Genomic DNA, 21,436 nt, shown 5'->3' on the forward strand with positions numbered 1-21,436 from the left:
ATAGATGGAGAGAGAGAGAGGAAAAAGAAGAGGAAGGAGGCAAGGGATAGCCTGATTTCCCTCTCACACTGGTTTTCCCCTGGTGTAAGTCCATTGACTTCCTCTTCACTTACACTGGTGTGAGTGAGAGAAGAGTGAGGCCCAGAGAGAGAAGAAAGCATGGAGGTAGGCTACAGGAGGGAAGCTGAAACACTAGGGAAGGCTCTCTGCTTTTATCACACGAGACACTTGTAATCTGGCTCCAGACACAGGTCTCTGAGCAGCAGGGAAGCTCTGGAGCTCTTTATAAAGTTTGTCTTCACCTCTTCAGCCTTGTATTGAACATCTCCCGGGGACTAGCTGAGCAAAGTGAGCCTGATTCTCCCCCATCTCGCGCCTTGTAGCCTCATTTCAATCTGTGCAAAATGGGTGGAAGGAATCCTGAGTCACTTACACCATGTGGTAGTGTTTTACATCCACTCTGCAGAGATGCCAGTGGTGACAGGTGGCAGGCAGGCCCAGCACCAGCAGTGGAACACTAGATGCTTGTGGTATTAAGAGTAGCAAAGCTCTGTGCCAAGCTCTGTGTGCACAGAGAGCAATCTGCTCTCCCACCGCATGCTACCTGTTGGCCCAGTTCTCCAACTTCTACAGCCTCAAGAAGCCAGGCTCCTGTGTGAGGATGGCTGTGGAGCGAGCCTCCAGTAATAGCCAAAGCTAGCATGAGACGGAAATAATTGTAGCGATTCTGGCCTAATTTCAGAGGGCTGTGGGAGTGGGTGGCAGGATCAGATACATTTCAGTCCAATTGATTATTTCCAGAAATAAGTTCAGGCTTGATAACAAACCACGGAATCATTTCTTAGGCATGGTGTGTGCGGACAGTCAGCAAAGCACCCTGTACCCTGATTGTGCATGACTGGCTGAGCAGCACAGCTCTGGCGAGCAAATCCTCAAGGGTGTCTTGAGTATTTTATCCAGACCTAAAGAAGGGACAGTTAAATCTCATGGCCGTCATCCCCAGAGACATCCCCCTGCACATCCAGAAGGTTACTGAGTCTTAAATTACTAGATAAACCATGTGTTCCAATGTGTTTCTCTCCCTTTCGTTTTGGAGCTGTCACTTAAATGGTTTGAGATCACCCAGCGTTTGGCTTGCTCAACCATTTCGATCCCTTCTCTTACAGCCGTCTAAGATGAACTGCCAAAGCAAGAGCAGTGGGCTTAGGCCCTTCTTGCTTCTTTCTGATGGATAAAGAGGGCCTGACCAGCATGTGGGTTTTTCAAGATGTTTTTTGCTTGTTTGCTACAGTGACAGTTCAGATCTTGCCTAGCCCAGAAGTATCTATGGGAGAACCAGTGAAATGATGATGACAGAGTAAAAGTTGAATGCCTGAGGAGGGATAGTTCTCTGAAAACATCTGCTCAATGTGCAGCGGCAGTCAAAGAAGCCAACAGAAAGTTAGGAACCATTAGGAAAGGGATAGATAATAAGACACTAAATAGCCTAATGCCGCTATGTAAATCCATGGTATACCTACACCTTGAATACTGCGTGTAGGTCTGGTCGCCCCACCTCAGAAAAGATATATTAGAACTGGAAAAGGTACAGAAAGGGGCAACAAAATGTACTAAGGGCATGGAACAGTTTCCCTATGAGAAGAGATTAATAAGCCTGGGACTGTTCAACTTGGAAAAGAGACGACTAAGGGGGGATACGATACAGGTCTATAAAATCATGACTGGTGTGGAGAAAGTAAATAAGGAAGTGTTATTTATTCCGTCTCATAACACAAGAACCAGGGATCACCCAATGAAATTAATAGGCAGCAGGTTTAAAACAAACAAAAGAAATAACTTCTTCACACAACACACAGTCAGCCTGTGGAACTCCTTGCCAGGGATGCTGTGAAGACCAAAACTGTAACAGGGTTCAAAAAAGAGCTAGATAAGTTCCTTAGCCAGGATGGGCAGGGATGCAACCCCATGCTCTGGATGTCCCTAAGCCTCTGTTTGCCAGAAGCTGGGACTCTGGGAGTGGGCAGCAGGGGATGGATCACTTGATGATTTCCTGTTCTGTTCATTCCCTCTGGAGCACCTGGCACTGACCACTGTCAGAGGACAGGATACTGGGCTAGATGGACCTTTGGTCTGACCCAGTATGGCCGTTCTTATGCTCTTAAATGACTATTAGTCAGAGGGTTTAAAACAATATGGGGAATTTCCTTGGGAATGGCTCTTCTGCACCAGTTACAGCTTGAGGTGTGGAGGGGGAGGGGCACATGATAGTGGCTTGAAAGCACTTTTATGTCTCCTCTATCCTGTGACTATCAGGCTGGTCCTTAGGTGCAATTTAGAGTCATTTCCAGGCTTCTCTAAGCCACACATGCTGGTAATGGCTCTTAAGAGACTGCTGCAGCAGCCACAGCTTGGCAAGATGTGGTGGCCTTGTGGACACATCCCTTCCCCCTATATCTGGGGACAGAGGATGGGGGGGCATAGGAAAAGCCATGCTGGCCCTATGCCACCTGGGATAGATACCCACTATCTTTGGGTAGCAAGAAGGTAGTTTTGTAACTGCTTTGCGCTGGCTGATGAACACAAAGTACCCATGGGGGTGGGGGAGTGTCAGGGCCTGGCCCTTCATTTCTATTTATTTTTATTACCATCTGTTTAATGTAAGTGACTAATCAACATTTTGGAGAAAGGGACTCTCTGCTAAGATGAGAGTGCTAACAAATTGCATCCTGTGAGATAGCCAGCATTCAGAAAGGCCAACATTAAAAAACATTTTTTGCAGGTCCCCTTTTAACTGACTCAGTGGCCCATGAAAGAAGCTAGATTGGCGGCCCTCAGGACTGAATTTGCCTCTTTCTCTCCTAGTGAGTACAGGCCAGATAGCAATGGATTAAATGCCAACACTCTCCCCCATCATGCTGCCCTCACAATGGTGCCTCTGGGCTAACAGGGAGGAACCAACTCGAGCGGTGGGAAGTTCAGTCTCCAGGACTCATTCAGTCTCTGCTGAGACTGACAACAAAGAGGCCAACTAGTGCCAACTGTGGTGGCTTTTGGGATGTGAGTCCCCGTGCTCTGGGAATGGGAGCAACACCAGGAATCTCATTTCTTGTAAGCCAAGAAGCCTTTGGTTTGTAATGACTGAGTGGGGGTGCATTCAAACCAGCGAACTAGAAGTAAAAGGCACCATCTCCATCAATCACTGAGCACCCTTCCATGGTTATTGCTATTCATTAGCAAAGTTGAGTGGTAGCTGTTTAGTGCTTGACAAGTGGCTGTAAGATGTAGTAGTCATAGGACCTAAGGGACTGTGGGCCACCAGTTGTGGCACAGAATGCCTCAATATCCCACCACTTGTAGCATAGAACATCCTACCATCCCAGTAATCCCAGCATGGAGTACACCAACATCCCACCAGTCACATCAGGGAGCACGTTAACATTCTCCAAAAGAGAGATACCCATTCTGTAAAATCATAGCAGAAAAGGTACTGAAAAGAGACAGAAAACTACTGAGCATTTGGAATATTCCAAATTAATGAAAAAACATATTGGAATAAGCTTTCCCTCCTGTTTTCTTCATTGCCAGAACTGCCTCCTTCTCCCCTCCCTTAAAATTTTACTTATTTTTTTAAAAAGGCAAAAAACGGAAGAGAATTAAACATCGGTAGCTTTTTAATTAAGAGGTAAAGTTAAAAAGCTCCCAGATGATCTATGGATGAAGAGAAGCAGAGAAAGCCATGTTTGAAGAATGGGGAGGGAGCAAGAATAGTAGCAAAAGCAACTTCACAGGCCACAGGGATGACAGTTGCATATTTAACGTTTTATTTTAGAGTACAAAGAAAAGCTTTCTAGTCCAATTTATGAAGCACTGACACCTCACAGCACAGGATACAACCTCACCCACCAATTTCTGCATGGAACACATCCATGTTCTAAATGCCTCTTTTCCCAAAATAAATATTGCCTGATGCTTTAAAATGCCTTTTTGTATCAGTGTAGCCTTACCAATATCACTGCACCAGTGCAAGACACATGGTAGGTGGGGCTTGCACAAATGCAACTCACCCCATTTTACACTGGCACAGTGCATCTTTGGGAGAGGTTTGCACCAGTGTAGCTAGTGATGCAAATATACCTAATGTAGCCAAGTCCTTAGAGCAGAAAAGGCACTGAAAAGAGGCATGCAGAAAGCTAGTGAGCATTTGGGATGTCCCATTAGTGATAATGACCAGGAAAGGATAAAATAACTAATTTGTTTTTCTTCATGTTCACATAAATTAATTATACTTTCAGATTACAAATCTGTGTCTGTTTCAGTGTCTACTCATGTTGGAATTATCCTTCCAGGAGCCAGTTCAGGCCAATCGAAGAATTGCTCAGCGTAGCTGATGTCATACAAACAGCTCCTGAGAAGGGGTCATAATTTCAAAGAGAGAGAAGCAGATCAGGAAATTGTATAAATAACTAAAATGTGTTTTATAACAGGGATTATAATGGGGGTTGCAGCTAGTGTTGTGAATGGTGAGGACAAAAATGCACGGGGTCTTTATTCCCTTGTAATCTGCAAACCCTTCTGATTAGCCAGGAAGGGTGAAATCCTGCTTGCCTTACTCATGTGTGTAGCCCCAAGGTGAAAGCAAAGCCGGTAGTCTTCCCACATGAGGATGCAAGCAGGATCTGTCCCTTAGTGGTGAACTGAGAAGAGACTGAAAAATGTTGGCTTTACCCTTTCCTGCACTTTACAATGCATAAAGATGGCCTCACACATAAATAAAAATCCTGCTTGCTATTTACATGAGGCGTCCCGGGTCCTCACATCCCTCTCTGTGCTGGAGGATCTTAGGGTGACCAGACAGCAAGTGTGAAAAATCGGGACGGGGGTGAGGGGGTAATAGGAGCCTATATAAGAAAAATACCCAAAATCGGGAATGTCCCTATAAAGTTGGGACATCTGGTCACCCTAGAGGATCTTGGGCAGAACTCTGGAAAGCCTGAACCATAAGACCATCACTGGTGGTTGTAGACAGAGCTGTGACTCCCCCTCACCTCAACCAATGGGAGAAGGGTTAAGACTTAGCACCCCCTTTCCAGGAAGCAGTAAGACAGCAGGAGACAGCTCACAGCACAGCCTAGAGTGACATCATCCTTCAAATCCTCCAAAGGTCTCACCAAGTCTTCTAGAACAGAAAGGGAAGTGAGCGCTTGATGTTCCAAATGTAAATACATAGAAAATCCACACACCCCGGCACATATTTTAAACCTTTGGGACAGAAGCAGGAAAGGGCAGGTTTCTAGCTATATGTAGATATAGATAGCGCTATAAAATTTTACTTTGCAGTTCACTTAGACAGAGGCAGTTTCTGGAGTGTAAACCTTAGCTCTTGTTGGGTTAATTCACATTAATACAGTGACCCAATGAGTCCTGAGTCTCATCTCACCTCCACCAGTTTCCATCGGTGTTAATTCAATTGACTTCAATAGTTACTTCTGACTTGCTCCAGTGTAAACAAGATCAGAAGGCTGTGTATCTCTAGTAAGAGAGGAGAAACAGACCCTAACTAAGCTAATGAGGCAAGACAATTTGAAGTTTAATTCCTACCGGTAAGAATGTCCTCAGATTGTCCTTCTGTTGCACTAAAACCTAATAAAGCAGGACAATTGAAATCTGCAGGTGAGGGAAATCCATGAGCCCTAAAGATGTCACGTTGGTTTATGTATGGATTTCTCATGGGCAGCCCTGCATTCTGCAAGATCAAGTTTCTGACCCCTATTGTGAGTGGCCCTATGACTGCAGATGAATGCTGTGATGTCCTTTAGAGTCTGCAGCCAAAAGAGGCTGCATCCTTAGTACTAAGGGATGTGTGAACATTTATGTAGAATATAACTTTCAAACCCAGTCCCACAACTACTTAAAAGCCAGACAATTTGATCCTTTCACTGATGGTTACCACACCAAAATTATTCATCCAATGAGCTTGTCTAGTGAAGCTAAACAGACCTGTCCCAACCTGGCAGTTTGTTCACTGGAAAAGAGGCGATGCAGGAATAAAGTTCAGAGGACTCTAGGATTGTACAGTCATGTGGAATGGGAGGGCTTTTGGGTGGATTACTATGAATGTTTCTTTTGATTTCCACGTGTGGTGGGGTGTGCCCCGTATGTAATTTCAAGTTGTGTATTTCATATAATCTCAATGCACAACAATAAATCAGCTAAGGATCCCTTAAAAGAAGAGATAGGCCTAAGCCAGAGAGTTCAAATCCAGATTCAGATGTGGATGCAAACTTTCCCAAAATTCAGGTAGTTCATATATGGTGCTCTGGTTCCACCCATCAGACAGATGGATCAGAGTGGCAGAGTTCAGATCTGGTTTATCTCAAAGCTCTGGGGTCAGGAATCAGTGTTTCATTTTAGTCCATTGGTTCTGAACCTCAGAGTTTGGATTCAGACCTTGATCTGAACTCCTCAGGATCTTTTAGACCTGATGTTCTGACCCATCAGTATTTCTACGCTTTCACCAACCTTGCCTGAGTTTGGAGCCTGCAGTAACACACCAATCCAGGCAGTTTTCATGGATTTGGGTGCAATTGTTTTGCACAGCTCTGCACAAAGGGAATATTTTTTCATTATACGGATAATTGAGATTTTAACTACCATCTTTAAAAAAAAAAAAACCACGGCATTTATGATGTCATCAGTGGAGTAGTACCAGACATCCAAAGCAGAGTTTGTAGGATATTGTGGTCTTTGCTGTGCTGTTTAGCTGAGCAGCTGTCAAGGATGTTTTGTTTAATGAGATGGGCAGTATTTTTCAGTGACCTTCCTGGTGTCTAACAATGAGATTAGGTTTTAAAATATAAGAGGCCGATTAGCATGGAAATAGAAATTAGCTCCCCACACCTTTTGGTAGCATGGGGAAAGGCCCCCTACCATTTACCCACTACCCAGGAGTAACTCACAGAAACGTCAGGGGAAATTCCCTGCAGATTTCTGTTGTTTATACTGGTGAGGCCTGATTTTCAGTGGTGCTGAGCATCTGCAGCTGTTGTTGATTTCACTGAGAGCTGTGGGTGTGCAGAACCTCTGGAAACCAGGCCAAGGATGTTTTTTGGTGTTGGGAGCAGGAGGGGTGGGAAAGGAGGAGGAGACGGGTATTCTGTGACCATTGGAAACAGTCTTCATAAGGCCGAGTAGGCAGGACAGCCATTTAGGAGACACAGCAACCTGCCCCAAGTGAAAACGGCTCACTGTCCGGAAGACAAATTGTACAGAGTCAAATCTAATCATCATCGTCATCGTCGTCGTCATTGTCATCATCATCATCGTCGTCGTCGTCATCATCATCGTCGTCATCGTCATCATCTTCCGTGTTTATCTTCCCAGAGAGCACATCCTCTATCCAGTCTTCCAACTCCTCAGCTGTGGGCAGGTCATCATCATCCCTGATTTCCATCCAAATACTGTCTGCCTGAAGGAACAGATAACACAGCAAGAAATCAGAGCACCTCCCTACCAGGGGCTGGCTTAGGGTGACCAGACAGTCCCATTTTTTGGGTCTTTTTCTTATATAGGCGCCTATTACCTCCCACCCCCCGTCCCGATTTTTCACACTGGTTGTCTGGTCATCCTAGGCTGGCTGGTGGTAGGATTACTTCACCTCTCCAAGGAGGGGGTAGGATTAGCTCGTTTCTCTAACTAGGTGTGGTGGGATTAGCTCATATGTCAAGCAGGGGCTGGCAGGATTAGCCCCCCCTTTCTAACGGGGGGACTCAGTGCTGCTTTACTAAGGTCTGGGCAGCACTTAAAATTTAGGTCGGCATAGCTACATCACTCAAGGTTGTGACAAATCCACCCGCCGTAGCCTGGCCCCGGTGTAGATCCAGCGAGGGTGACGGAAGACCTAGCTACCATTGCTTGGATGGTGGTGATCCTACACTAACAGAAAGACCCCCTTCCATCGTTGTAGGCTGCGCCTATACTACTGGGTTATGACGGTGTAGTCCCTGTAGTGGAGACATAGCCAAAGATTGTAATAGATGTACTGCATAGAACTGATCATGGTCTTAAACTGACTGTTAGGAACTGGGCAGGTAATAGCATGCATTTTGATCACATTTTTCTCATTGTTGGACCAGTTAGCTTTAATTATATTAGCCAATAGTCCATAGGGACATAGCTCCACTGGTTTTAGCCCATTTCACAATGCAGTTTCATATTCCCCTCCTTGTCTCCAACTAGCTCCATGGATTTGTTCCACTGGATTTTCCAGACCTCATCATCTCTACTCATCTCCCTGATCCTTCCACTCTTCTCCTGCCAGCACTCTCTCCGGCCTATCACACAGTCTGGAGGGACACTCTTGGGGTGACATCAGCTCCTGCCGCCTGGAAGAGCCTTTTCCTCTAACACCTCTTTGCCTCACTGACTCCACAGTTCATTCCAAATCTGCAGAAAATATTGCCCATCCCCTTGGTCTGTATGTCTTAAACTCTTCTCTCTCTTTTTGTTCATATCATTTAAAGCTGAAAACCACTGTGGATTTCTGTTGGTATGAAAGACACTGTACAAAATAAAGTTGTGAAGTAGTGAGAGGAGGCCTGGTCTAGTGGAAGGGGACTCAGGTGACCTGGGCTCTATTCCCTGTATGACCATGGAGTTTCCCTAGCTGTAAAGCTGGGATAATGACGCTGTTCGTTCATGCTTTGAAAGGCACTGGAGCAATGAAATCTCCAAAGCAAAGTCTTTCCTTGCCTGAGGGACCTAATTTGCTTGGGGTCCTGAGGTATGTTTTCATAAAATGTTTGGTCACATTTCTGCCTCTAGGGAGGGCTTAGATCCCCAAGTATTTCCTTTATCAAACAGGAAGCTATCAAAAGAGACACAGAGCTTGGTCCTGATGCCCTGTGAGTTGTCCCATTGAATTCAGTGGCACTGTTTGGGTGAATGAGGGCTACTCCTGTGAGTAAAGATGGCTGAATCAGGCTCATCGCTTGTGTGGAAAATATAGCTGCAGTATACTGCAATGCACAGTGGCAGGACTTCTACACCGCCACAGTGAGAACAGGCAGTGGGAACCTGGAACAGAATGGTATTTTTATTGGCGGATTTCTAGAGAAGTGATGGGAAGAGAGGGGCTACTCCCTCTGAAGCAGAGGTGAAAGTAAGCTGGTCCGGTCCGGTATGGTGTACCAGCAAGAGCCAGTACGCCGTGCTGGACCGCATCGACTTCCACGGCGGGGATTTAAAGGGCTCTGCGGGGAGTCCCGATCCCTTTAAATCCCGGCCCGCAGCTCCAGCGGCTGGGTTGGGGCCGACATTTAAAGGGCCCGGAGCTCCACGGCGGCTGGAGCCTCGGGCCCTTTAGTTCGCCCCGGGGGCTACCAGCCACCTCTGCAGCTGGGAGCCCCCTGGGTGATTTAAAGGCCCTGGCACTCCCAGCCACAGCTGGTGCCCCAGGGCCTTTAAATCTTGAGGCCCCCGCGTCTTTTGGTTGAGGCCACTCCTCTTCTGGATGAGCCTTCCCCCCTCCCCCCCGGACTCCAGCCGTACCGGTAAGTCCCGTGAGTTACTTTCACCCCTGCTCTGAAGTCAATGGAAATGTTTCTTTGTATTCACTGAGACTGATTCACCACTGTGTTACTCCATTTTATATCAGTGCATCTCATGAGATTTCAGTGGATTTACATCACTGTCAAACTGGAGCATTGCAGTGCTGAATGAGGCCCAACATTTTTCTTTTCATATACCACACCAAAATGCACCTTCCTTAAAACTTCTAGATAAATGGAAAACATACTTAGGAGAATGAACTAAAACTCTTATAAACCCTATGGTCAACAATCTAGCCTGTTTACAAAGAAAACTGTAGCAAAGCTATGGTCAAATTATGGGATCCACCTCTTCTGAAAGATCTCTAGATACATAGGCACTGACTTCCCTCCTTTTCCCTGGGTGCTCGACCCCCTTCTTCTGCCCCGGCTCTGCCTCCACTCCACCCCTTCCATGAGGCCCCGCCCCTGCCCTGCCTCTTCCCACCCCGCCCCTGCCCCCATTCCAACCCCTCCCCAAAGTCCCTGCCCCAACTCTACCCCCTCCCTGCCCCTATTCCAACTCCTTCCCCAAATCCCTGCCCCAGCCCCACCTGTTCTCAGGGCCTCCCAGAGTGGGGGGCAAATGGGGCAATTTGCCTTGGGCCCCGCAGGGGCCCTGTGAGTCCTGGCCGAGAATCCCTTCCCTGGCTAGAGGCGGTGGTGGTCCGGGTCTTTGGCAGCACTTCAGTGACAGGCCCTTCACTCACTTTGGGGTCTTTGGCAATACTTCGGCAGCAGGTCCTTCAGCGCTGCCGAAGATGCGGAGCGAGTGAAGGACCCGTCGCCATCGCCACCGCAGACTCGGAGCACTGCCTGGTGAGTACAGGCGCCACAGTGGGTGGCACCTTTTTTTATGTCCACTCCCCTGCTTTGCCCCAGGCCCCCTGAATCCTCTGGGCGGCCCTGCCTCTTCTCCTGAGCATGCCACATTCCTGCTCCTCCCTGCCCCAGCACACCGCCAAACAGCTGTTTGGTGGCAGCCAGGCAGGAAGTTCTGGGAGGTAGGCAGAGGAGCGGGGACATGGCGCGCTCAGGAGGGGAGGAGGAGGAGGTGGGGAGCTTGGCTGACAGTGGGTGCAGAGCACCCACTAATTTTTCCCTGTGGATGCTCCAGCCCTGGAGCGCCCATGGAGTCAGTGCCTATGTCTCCATAACCTCTGGATAGTAAATATGTTCCAGTGGGTAACTGGCATTCATGAGCAATATCTCATTATATGTCATGTTCTTGCTACCAACGGGTCTACTCCCATAAATTTCCATTAGTGTCTATTTAATATAACTTTAAAATTACTTAAAAGGCAAACAACCGCTGCAAATTCATTAACAGGACACATCTGGGTGTAGTATCCAGGGCGCTGGATCCAGGGCACTGGGTTCTATTCCTACATGACCTAGTGGGCAATCTTATGTAAGACATTTCATCTCTCCATGCTTCTGGTTTCCTTCCTTCCCCTGTCTTGTTTATTTAGGCCTGGTCCACAGTAGAAAATTAGGTTGGTTTAACTACATCAGTCGGGGTGTCCACCCACGCTTGTCTATGCTGAAGCACTACAGCGGCAAAGCTGCAGCGGCACAGCGGGGCCACTGTGGTGCTCTAAGAATAGACAAGCCCTTAATCTGTAAGCTCTTCAGGGCAGGGTCCGTCCCTTAATATGTATACGTACAGGGCCTAGCAAAACTCAGCCCCAGTTTCTGATCAGGGCCTCTACCCACTGCTTTAATATTGTTAAATGGTTTGGATTAAACCTCATCTAAACTGTTGTGACCTCCACCCCTCATTTAAGGTAGCTCAGAGAAAGATAAACAGCCCCATCTAAGACAAAGGGGTACGCGAGCCCAGTCTGTGATTTGGATTTTGTGGGTAGAGAGCTCCATAAGGGATTGTTTGTGCATGTGTGTGAGCTAGTCTACACTTAAAATGCTTTAGCAGCGCTGCTGCAGTGTTTCAGTGTACACACAACCTATGCTGACTGGAGGGATTCCCCTGTCCCCGTAAATAACCCACCTCCCTGACAGAAAACATGTTCTGTTGACCTAGCACTGTCTACACTGGGGGTTAGGTCAGTATAGCTGCGTCTTTCAGGGATGTGGATTTTTCACACCCCCAAGAAATGTAGCTATAGCAATATAAATCCCTGGTGTTGGCCAGGCCTCTGTGAGGGTGGGTGAGTAGGTTCAAAATGAACACAAGCCGAGAGACAACAACAAAAGAGAGAGACAGAAGCAAGACAGAAGTAAAGTGAGAAAGTCAAGCCGACACTGCCTGAAATCACAGTAATGTGGCCCTGAAACAAATCTAAGAGAAAAGCTTTTTGGACACAGAGTTCTGGCTGGAAAGGCAGGCTTGGGGTATGGCTAAACTTGAGAGTTGCTGTGCTGGGAGTTACAGCGCTGGTCGTACAGCTGTGTAGGGAAAGTGCTGGTGTGTGGCCACACTCACAGCTACCAGCGCTGCAGTGTGGCCACATTTGCAGCATTTGCAGTGCTGTTGGGAGTGATGCATTATGGGCAGCTATCCCAGCGTTCAAGTGGCAGCAACGTGCTTTTCAAAAGAGGGGGATGGGGTGGAGTGTGACAGGGACCGGGGGAGAGAGAGAGAGAGAGAGTGGATTTTTGGAGCCGACACTGTGTATCAGCTCCCTGCCCTGCAAAATCAGAAAATTTTCCCGACCCCTTACTCTTAACTGCAAACAGCCTGCAGACCGGATAAGCAGCTGCTCCAACGGACTCCCTTTCTCCCCCCCGCCCCTGCTGTTTCTATTCTCAAGCAAACACTCATCCCCCTGCCTGCCTCATTCACAGCAAGGTAGTGGGTTTATCTCATTTGATTGTTCACAGTCAGTTACAGATTGATCACAGCAAACAGTAGCTGTGTTTGTTTTTTAGATAAGCAGCTCCCGGAGCCCCGAGTTCACAACAAAACAAAGAGAGGCAGCATAACAAAACAAAGAGAGTAATTTAGTTAAAAGCATTCTGGGATATCTCCTAATACCCTGGAGGCCAATAACAGCGCTGGTGCGTGGCCACACTTTACGAGCAGTGCTGTGGCACCAGCGCTGCAATCGTTATACCCCAAGCAGACCCAGGTGTACAGCCAGCGCTGCAGCCAGGGAGTTGCAGCGCTGGATGTGCCCTGCAGGTGTGGACAGTTACTAATTGCAGCGCTGGAAAGCCTCCACCAGCGCTGCAACTCTCAAGTGTAGCCATACCCTTGAAACAGCGAACAAAGAAACCGTCTACTGCTATGTGATTCCTCGTGTGTTCTGAGAAACAGGACTTTGTCCATTCTTTGTAAATAAACAAGGCTGCACCAAAGAAAACATCAGCCCCCATCACCAATTTCTAGTTCCATGTGGAACACACACAGGCCCTCAAACTTTGATTAGCCACTTGGGTCAGAAGGGGTAACAATATAAATAATCATAATAGTAAATCAGCCACATCTGGTAAACTGTGTAGCTGCTTGATAACTTCTGACCCAAACTTTGCTGTTTTTCTACATTTCCAACTTTTCCACTGACTCCAGTAGGAGCAGGAGCAGGAGCAGGCCTGCAGTTACTTAATAATACTACTGGTTTGCCCTTCTACAGCATCATCCATCCACAGATCTCACAGCACTTGTCAAATAGGAGCAAAGGAAATCTTGGTGTATCCCTCCGACACACATGGGTTTCATTATCCCTGTTGTAGAGAAGAGGAAACTGAAGGGTGAACAGATTTGCTCAAGGTCACAGAGGAAGTAGGTGGCAGAGCCAGGAACAGACCCCAAGGGTTGGACGCTTAGCTGGTATAAATGGTCATAGCCCATTGAAGTCCCTCTCGACTCTTCTCTGAGCTCAAATTAACATTCTGATTTTTTATTAACAACATTTCAAACACAAAAAGGGTCGTTAAACCCAGACTCCATGTTATGAGTATTTACATAGGTGAGGGACTTCTGATTCCCAAGCTGCTGTGTTTCCAGACAGCTCCTTTTTATGGTTATAAAAGGTTACATTTCATAGAATCCAGCCATGAAAAGAAGCCTGTAAATCTGGAGTATGTCTCAGATGTTCTCGGATAATCTCGACATTTCTGTCAGAATGAGGAAAAAAAATTTTTTTCTCCATTGTCTTGCCATTTGGCATGTTATGTGCATTTTATTTTCCTGACGGTTCCTCATGGTTAGTTGTTGCTTGGAAGCAGGACTGGGTCCTTCACCTGACTGTCAGTACGTACATAGGGAGTTTGCAACCCGACATTAGTCCCACACAGGCCTGGTACAACACAATGGAAATAATAGCTTTTTAATGGCAAGATTTACTGCTCATAAAACCCAGGCAGGTAGCACAATGGCAAAGTCTGAGTCACCCAGGGCCTGATCCTGGGATGTGCTGAACACCCTGGACTCCGATGCGAGTTAGGACTCAGCACCTCTCAGCAACTGCACTGGTTACATGAGTATGTTTTGAGTTGATTTGCACTCTCCATGGTAACACAATGGCACGACTTAGAAACAGTTGCCAACCTGGGAGGAAAATTCCATGTGTTTGTGAAGTGCGATAGGACGGGGCTGCTTAGCTTTTGTTTCACTGTGCATGCACATGAAACAGAGTAAGAGCTGAATTATACTCCCCAGATCATGCGCCTGGGTGGGGAGGGACTCAGGGAACCTCCCTCACTCCTCTGGTCTAGTGAACCCTCCCCAGGGCTAGACTCGCTGTGGCGCTCGTCGCTAGGGACCATGAAGCGGGGATGGCTGGTCAGTGCTGCCGGCACCACTAGAGGCCCAGGCTGTGTTTCTGGGCAGGGTGAAGCCAGGGCTGTGTCTCTTCTGCGCTGGGATGGCTGCATGGTGGAAAGTATTGGATATACCTGTTGAACAGGTATGACAAGGGCTTCCCTACCCTAGGCAGCGAGAAGAATTATGCCTTTCTTCCTCCCCTGCCCCATTGCAGCTCGAGCCATGCAGGAGCCCGCAGTGGTTTTGTGATCGAGCAGTGTTGTGGCTAGAAAAGGGCCTTTGGTTTTAGACTACAGGGGGCATGCAGTTGGGGAGGAACGTCTACACTCACAGTTTGCGTAAGGCCTGGGGGAAAGTGAGGCTTAATTAAATTCCATTAAAAGAAATCAGAGAGACTATGATAGTGTGGTTATTGTCAGACAGGTGTCTATGTAAGAACGGCACCTGCTTATGGACCAGTTCTGCTCCCTCTGCCTTAAACCCAGTGCTGTGGTCTAAGTACATGAGTTCACCCTCATCTGCTTCACGGTTGTGAAGACTGATAAACATCCACTGATAAACATCCACTGACACTATGCTACGCCTGTGATCAAATTCTCCCTCGTGCCACTGAACATGATGGTCTCACAGGGGGCTGGAAGCCTAGAGGAAGCCCTGATATTCAATATTCTTTCCATGAAGTTCCCACCATTGCCAATTTATATTGCATCCTTCTGGTTTCTTACTGTATTTTTAATCTGTGCAGCTGCTCACTGTTGTCTATTAGTGACCGACTTTCCTCACACAGTCAAACTGTGCCCTTCTGGTTTTACCATGCAACTACCCTCTTCCTTCTTTCAGCCCCTAAGCTATCTTTTGCTGCTCTGTTTCTCTGCTGAGACCTATAGAAGTCCATGCAAATAAGACCCCACTGTGAGTGACTGACTAGGGAAGACCCCAGGGGAAGTGATGAAAACCTCATTGTACGAGTCATTTAAAATTAAACTGGATAAAGCACTGGGGAACAGTCTGTGGGGAACAACTGCGCATTGGCCAGAGGTAGCCTACAAGTGACTCAGTAGTAGAACTGGGCCCAAACTGAAACTGGGTCTGAACATTCCTGCACTTTGAAGTGTTGAAAATCAAGATCGAAAGGTAAATGTTGTGGCTTAACAGGGGTGAAATTCTGGTCCCACTGACGGCAACAGCAAAACTTCTATTGACTTCACCGGGGCCAGGATTTTGCCCTAAGTCTTGTCCTTCTTAGCATCTCAGATTCTTACTGGATTTGCTGTGTTTGTCATACTCACATCTGTGACATTTACCACCCCGATCTGTGGCTTGAATAGGTCAATCTTGAAGATCTTCTCCCAATAGGTGATGAGCTGCAGCAATGGGAGGGAAAAAAAGGAAGCTAAGACAAAGGTGTTTAAACAACCATTTCATATGAACACAGCCAGCTGGCTATTGAAGAACAAGCCATCTAGTGATCAGTCTGGTCCCGGAAGTCAGAGATGGTCTGTCTTGTGTGGCAGTGTAAAGTGCTAACCAGTGGGCTGTTCCAAAAGCATCCATCTAACGGTGGAAACACCAGATCCATTTCTTCTCCAGTACTGTCATGCAGATTTGACTGGGAGGTGTATCCTGGCTGGTTACTTCCCAGTTTGCCATGTTATGTCTCAACTTCTCTTCTCTTCCTATACATTGTGTGTGTGCTCTAGTGGGATGAGTGCACACACACACACACACACACACACAACAGCCAAGGAGGGAAATGATCCTCCGCCACTCACCAGAGGAAAGTCATCAGGATCGATCCACACAATGCTTAGGTCAGGATTATTAGTGTTCTCCTTGGCGACTTGCTTCAGAATCTCCAGGAACTCAAAGCCATCTGAAATGATATATGTGAACCTCCTAGTCTCTCAAACAAGCACCCCGATACACGCTCCTTGTTTTGTTGCAATGTCCAGGCTAAAGAGGGCATATAAGGCTCCTTTTTATTTAAAAAGTTTAGCTAACCTCTGTTCCTTATGATGATGCCTGCTACATGACAATGCTTTGCACTTCTCTAGCAGCCTTCTTCCGAGCATATCAAAACAAATGAAACATCAGTTAAGCCTCGTAATCCCTCTGTGAAGTGGGGCATTTGCATTATCCCCATTTTACAGATGGGAAAACTGAGGCACAGAGCAACTGAAGGGTGGGATTTTCACTAATGCCTGAGTGATTTAGGACCCAAATTCCATTGACTTGTGCTCCTAGATCACTAAGGCACTTTTGAAAATCTCATCCTAAGTGCTTCACCCAAGATCACAAAACAAGTCAGTGGCAGAATTGGGACAAAAACCTAATGATTCTGAATCCTGTTCTCTGCTCATTCAGCTTGTGCAGTAGGACTCTAGGAACTGCCATCTGAAACTAACCAATAGTTCATGCAGAATATTATTTTATCTCCAACAGCTGCCAGAGTCAAAAGCTTCTGAGGAAGATGTAAGCCCCTCATGAATTGCTTGTCTGTGCCACACTGACCAGAGAGAGGGGTAAATTTCTTCCTGACCCCAGCTGGTGACCAATTTAAGCCCTGGATCATGAGGATTGATTTAATCCTTGCAATTTAATCCTAACTGGTGTAGTTGCTGAGGCTATTCTTATTCACTGGCTAAAAGTTCACACAAGCATCCTGACTCCAGATCCCTGTCTCCCTTTTCCCAGTTTGTGTATGGGGTTCTTGGAGGCAGGCCCTGCTGAACTGGTCTGACAGGCTTGCCAACTGCCAGACTGCATTTGCTTTGGAAACTTTCTCATGCCAGGTAAGGTATGGTAATGAAACTGCAAAGCAACAGACACACCTTCCTTCTGGGCGACGCTTCCTTGTGGCTGCACTTGTGAAGGGGAGAGAGACTTCCCTTTAGAATCAGCACAGATCCTGGGGTGCTCAGTTCAGGGATTGGGATTGGTAGGGGATTGGGAGGCGGAGAAGGTGGCTCCAAGATGTGGAGTCAGTTTAACAGAGTATAAGCTGGTGTAACTCACACACCGTGGGGCTGGGAGGAAGGAGTCTTGCAGGAAAAGCAACTAGCAAGAAGGGGTGAGGAGGTTTAACTCCTTGGGGCTGAGAAGAAGGCCTATGTGGGAGGCTAATACCAGGCGACCATAATTCAAGTCAAAGCTGATCCTAGGTACAATAGATTTCCAGCTAGGTGTGGGGAGAGACAGGAGTTATGTGGGAGTGGGGACGGGCCTCCTACCTGGGTCGTCTTCTTCGGCGAAGGCCACAATGTGGATTCCATCCAGGTCATCCTCCTGTGAACAAGCAAGCTGTTACTGACTGGTCAGGAGAGAGGAGGAGAGAGCATTGAGAGGCGGAGGGGCAGCTCGAGAGCGGGTTGCTGTTGGAGATGAGGAAAAATGGGGTGCCATGAGGAGAAGTATCTGGATGAGGAAGAGAGGGGCACTGTTAAGAGCGGCTGAGACTGAGTCATGACGTGACGTTAGAGGGTGGGGTGGAGATGTGTAGGTGATAGGTACCACAAAGAACAGTTTGGCTGGAGTTGCTGTGGAGTAAGGCACAGCAATGGATGGGATCTGCTGTGAAAGATGAGGAGGAGGCCACCACGCCAAGCGATAGGGTTGGAAGTGGGGAGAGAAGGAGGAGGAAGAGAGCACTTTGTAAGGCTTGGACGCAGTTGCTAAGAGGGATAAGGATGCTCCTGTGGGCCTGGCAGTGGTGGAGAGGCATTGTTCCTGTAGAAGGCCTAGTGCCCCATGGGATGCTGTAGAGAGCCAGCTGGAGTCTGAACTATCCAAAATGCTTCCCTTCTGCCAGTGCTCAGTGAGCAGGGCCATGGCCATGCCCCACCCCCCACAGACATGCCCCTTCTGGGCTGGTGAGTGATGCCAATAGCATCAGCTGGTGTCCCTCCTCCTCCAATAATGGGAGCAATGAAGAGGTTCAAATAAGTCTCTGTAAGGGGTAAAGAGCACGAGGTTTTGGAGGGGTGTCACTGTGAGTAGTGAGAGGATCAAATGGGGCGGGTGAGAGGTGATGGGGATCAGACGGGTGGGTGAGAGGTGAGGGGGATCAGAGATGGTGGGTGAGAGGGGAGGGGTTCAGATGGGGTGAGTGAGAGGGGAGGGGGCTCAGACCGGGCAGGTGAGAGAGGAGGGGGTCAGACGGGGTGGGTGAGCAGTGAGGGGATCAGATGGGGCGGGTGATAGGTGGGGGGATCAGATGGAGCGGGTGAGAGGGGAGGGGGCTCAGAAGGAGTGGGTGAGCAGTGAGATCAGATGGGGCGGGTCAGAGGTGAGAGGCTCAGACGGGGTGGGTGAGAGGGGTGGGGCTCAGACGGGGTGGGTGAGAGGGGATCAGATGGGGTGGGTGAGAGGGGAGGGGGCTCAGATGGGGCGGGTGAGGGGGCTCAGATGGGTATCTTTGTGAGATCTGACAGACTTAGATGAGGCTGATGTGAGGGGCTTGTGTGATTTGCTCCATGAAAGTTGTAGGGGTGTGGGTAGGGCTTGGCTAATGACATTGGCAAAAGTCAGTGTATCAGCCAGGCTGTTTTTTGTGCACCTGCTATGAAAGTCGTCTTGGAATTATCCCATGATAAAGCCTCAGTTTCTTCATCCTCTGCTGATCCCAGTTTCCATTTCAATTTATTTTAATGCAAGAAAAAATTCCCATCTAAATGCTAATTTCTTTTCCCCTTTGAGCCCAGAGGTGACAAAACCACTATCAAAAACTAAACACAACAACAACAAAATAAAACAAGCTAAAAGATTAAGTGGAAAACATTATCTTTAAAAACAAGAGTGGGTGTCAGGCCTGTCCTAGCTTCTTTACGGAATCCTGTTTTCACAGGGACACTTAAGGCAGATTTGCTACAGAAATTAGACCACAAACAGATTGTGTAGCCTGCAGTTTTGTTTTTCCTTTACATTTGCCAGCAAGATCATTGCACAACAGACTAAAAAAAAAAGCTACATCTCCTTCGACAAATGGAGCCAGATTCTGATCTCAGCTGCACTTGTGTAAACCTGGAGTAATTCCAGTGATGTCACTGCGACTATTCTGAATTTACACCTGGGTAACTGAGATCAGAATCTAGCCCCTGATCTCTTGTGTGTAAAAATCTCCTTACCTTAATGGATCAAAACCCTGTGGTTATTAGCAAACTTTCATGCACTGATAATCCATGCTTTTTTCAAGACTATATTATGACATCTTTAATATTAAATCAAAATCACTATGGGTGAAATCCTGGTCCCACTGAAGTCAATGGTAAAACAAAATGACCATTAACATCACTGGAGCCAGGATTTAACCCAATATATCAGAACCATATTTAAAAAATAAATGAAAACCCTGGGTCCAACAAGACATAAAGACTAAACGACTCAGTCTTCAAGGTTTTGTTGCATCATTTCTTTCCTTATTGTCCCAAGGACTAATCCTGCAATCAATTCTTTTGAAAATCAGGCCCAAGGTGTCTCAAATTGGGCAGCCAAGCAGACACTGTTGAAAATGTTGGCCCTGAGCTCTTTGGAGAAACAATTGTATCTTCTTCAATGTCTGTAAAACACCATGGGTGGCAAAACGATGAATGAATAATATTGAAGTGAATTTGTCAGAATGCTGGACCCAATTGGAGCTCTTGACTGGCTTTTAATGTCACACCCATGTCTATTAGAGCTGAGTCATTTGCAGCAAATAACTCATTCTATGAATGTCACCACTTTCCTCCTGTTCACAGAATACGAAATTCTTGCCTATGTTCTTACAGTTCAAATTTCTGGTGAATTTCTTCAGAATCTTTTACCTGCAGTTCATTCAAACTGTGGCTCTTACAATCAATTTGTTCTGTAACTCATGTGACTAACCTAACAATCCCAGCCTTAATTTCGAATTGGATATCTATTGTAACATTCACAATTCATGCTGTGTAAGTTCCATAAGTCATCCAGAAACAATACTACATGGCTGATCTATCTAATTTGCCCTGTGAACACTACAGGAGAATAGATGATTCCTTACCCAAGGATGTTGAATATGAGTATATTGTAGTCACCATTATAGGCTCAATAAGAATTACATCTTGAACCAGCTAGAGTGGTTACTTAACACTGAACTGAGAATATCTTCTCCTCTTCTGTACTGTAGACCCAGCTGTTCCAAGAAGCAATTATTTAAGGTGCTGGGAAATTGCTTCTTTAAATCTTGACCCAGAGTGCCATTTGACCAGTTTACCCAAGGAGATGAATTGTTATAGTTATTATGGTTTGATTTTCCTCAGCACTGTGCATTCAACACCATTATCCCTGATTCTGGCCCCGATTCAGCAGTCTATCTCCAAACAGCAAACACTTAAGCATGTGATTTAACTGTACACTGGAAGCTATGGATGAAGCTTTCCCTGCTGCATAATCATTCGATATGCTCGTAAAGCTGCAGAGGCTTTGGGGGATAATGCTGCTGTCTAATCATCACATCTTGAAGCTATTCTGTAGCAATTCACGAGCCAGAGCAGATTTGTTTCTCATTCAAAGATTTCAGGGGACTAAAGGCTTCCCTCGCTTGCATGCTTACCCAGGTCTCAAACATGTCTTCTGGACGCAGCTTCCTTAGGGTGGCTCTGAAAAGAAGAAAAGCACCTTCTCTTAGGATGCAGGCAGGTTATTCACATTGCTGGTGTGACTGGAAAAAGCAGTCATGGAGCAGATACGTACCAGTGGGATTCACCTCTCTAAGCACCTTCTGGGTGTGGACAGAAGGGTCAAATTCTGCTCTCATTTCATAGATTCATAGATACCAAGGCCAGAAGGGACTGTTGTGACCGTCTAGTCTGACGTCCTGTATAACACAGGCCATAGAACTGCCCCAAAATGATACCCAGAGCAGATCTTTTAGAAAAATATCCAATCTTGATTTAAAAATTGTCAGTGATGGAGAATCCACCATGACCCTTGGTGAATTGTTCCAATGGTTAATTACCCTCACTGTTAAAAAATTATGCCCTATTACCAGTCTGAATTTGTCTAGCTTCAGCTTCCCTCCATTGGATCATGTTATTCCCTTCTCTGCCAGATTGACGGGCCCATTATTAAATATTTGTTTCCTATGTAGATACTTAAAGTCTACAATCAA

The 21,436-nt window shown here is 46.8% G+C and overlaps 1 protein-coding gene across 1 annotated transcript in view; it reads right to left on the reverse strand.

Moving 5' to 3' along the window:
* Window positions 1–4,952: 4,952 nt before the first annotated feature.
* The window catches only part of CASQ2 (calsequestrin 2), a 51,291-nt gene continuing 34,807 nt past the window's right edge, over window positions 4,953–21,436 (reverse strand). The window contains exons 7-11 of the mRNA XM_039497328.1: window positions 20,879–20,924; window positions 17,541–17,595; window positions 16,083–16,183; window positions 15,600–15,674; window positions 4,953–7,465 (exon numbers count right to left, since the gene is read on the reverse strand). Coding sequence (XP_039353262.1) covers window positions 7,277–7,465; window positions 15,600–15,674; window positions 16,083–16,183; window positions 17,541–17,595; window positions 20,879–20,924 — 466 coding nt within the window. The 3' untranslated portion in view covers window positions 4,953–7,276. The remainder of the gene's footprint in view (window positions 7,466–15,599; window positions 15,675–16,082; window positions 16,184–17,540; window positions 17,596–20,878; window positions 20,925–21,436) is intronic.

This window comes from Mauremys reevesii, linkage group 1 (assembly GCF_016161935.1).
Source record: "Mauremys reevesii isolate NIE-2019 linkage group 1, ASM1616193v1, whole genome shotgun sequence".
NCBI lineage: Eukaryota > Metazoa > Chordata > Testudines > Geoemydidae > Mauremys > Mauremys reevesii.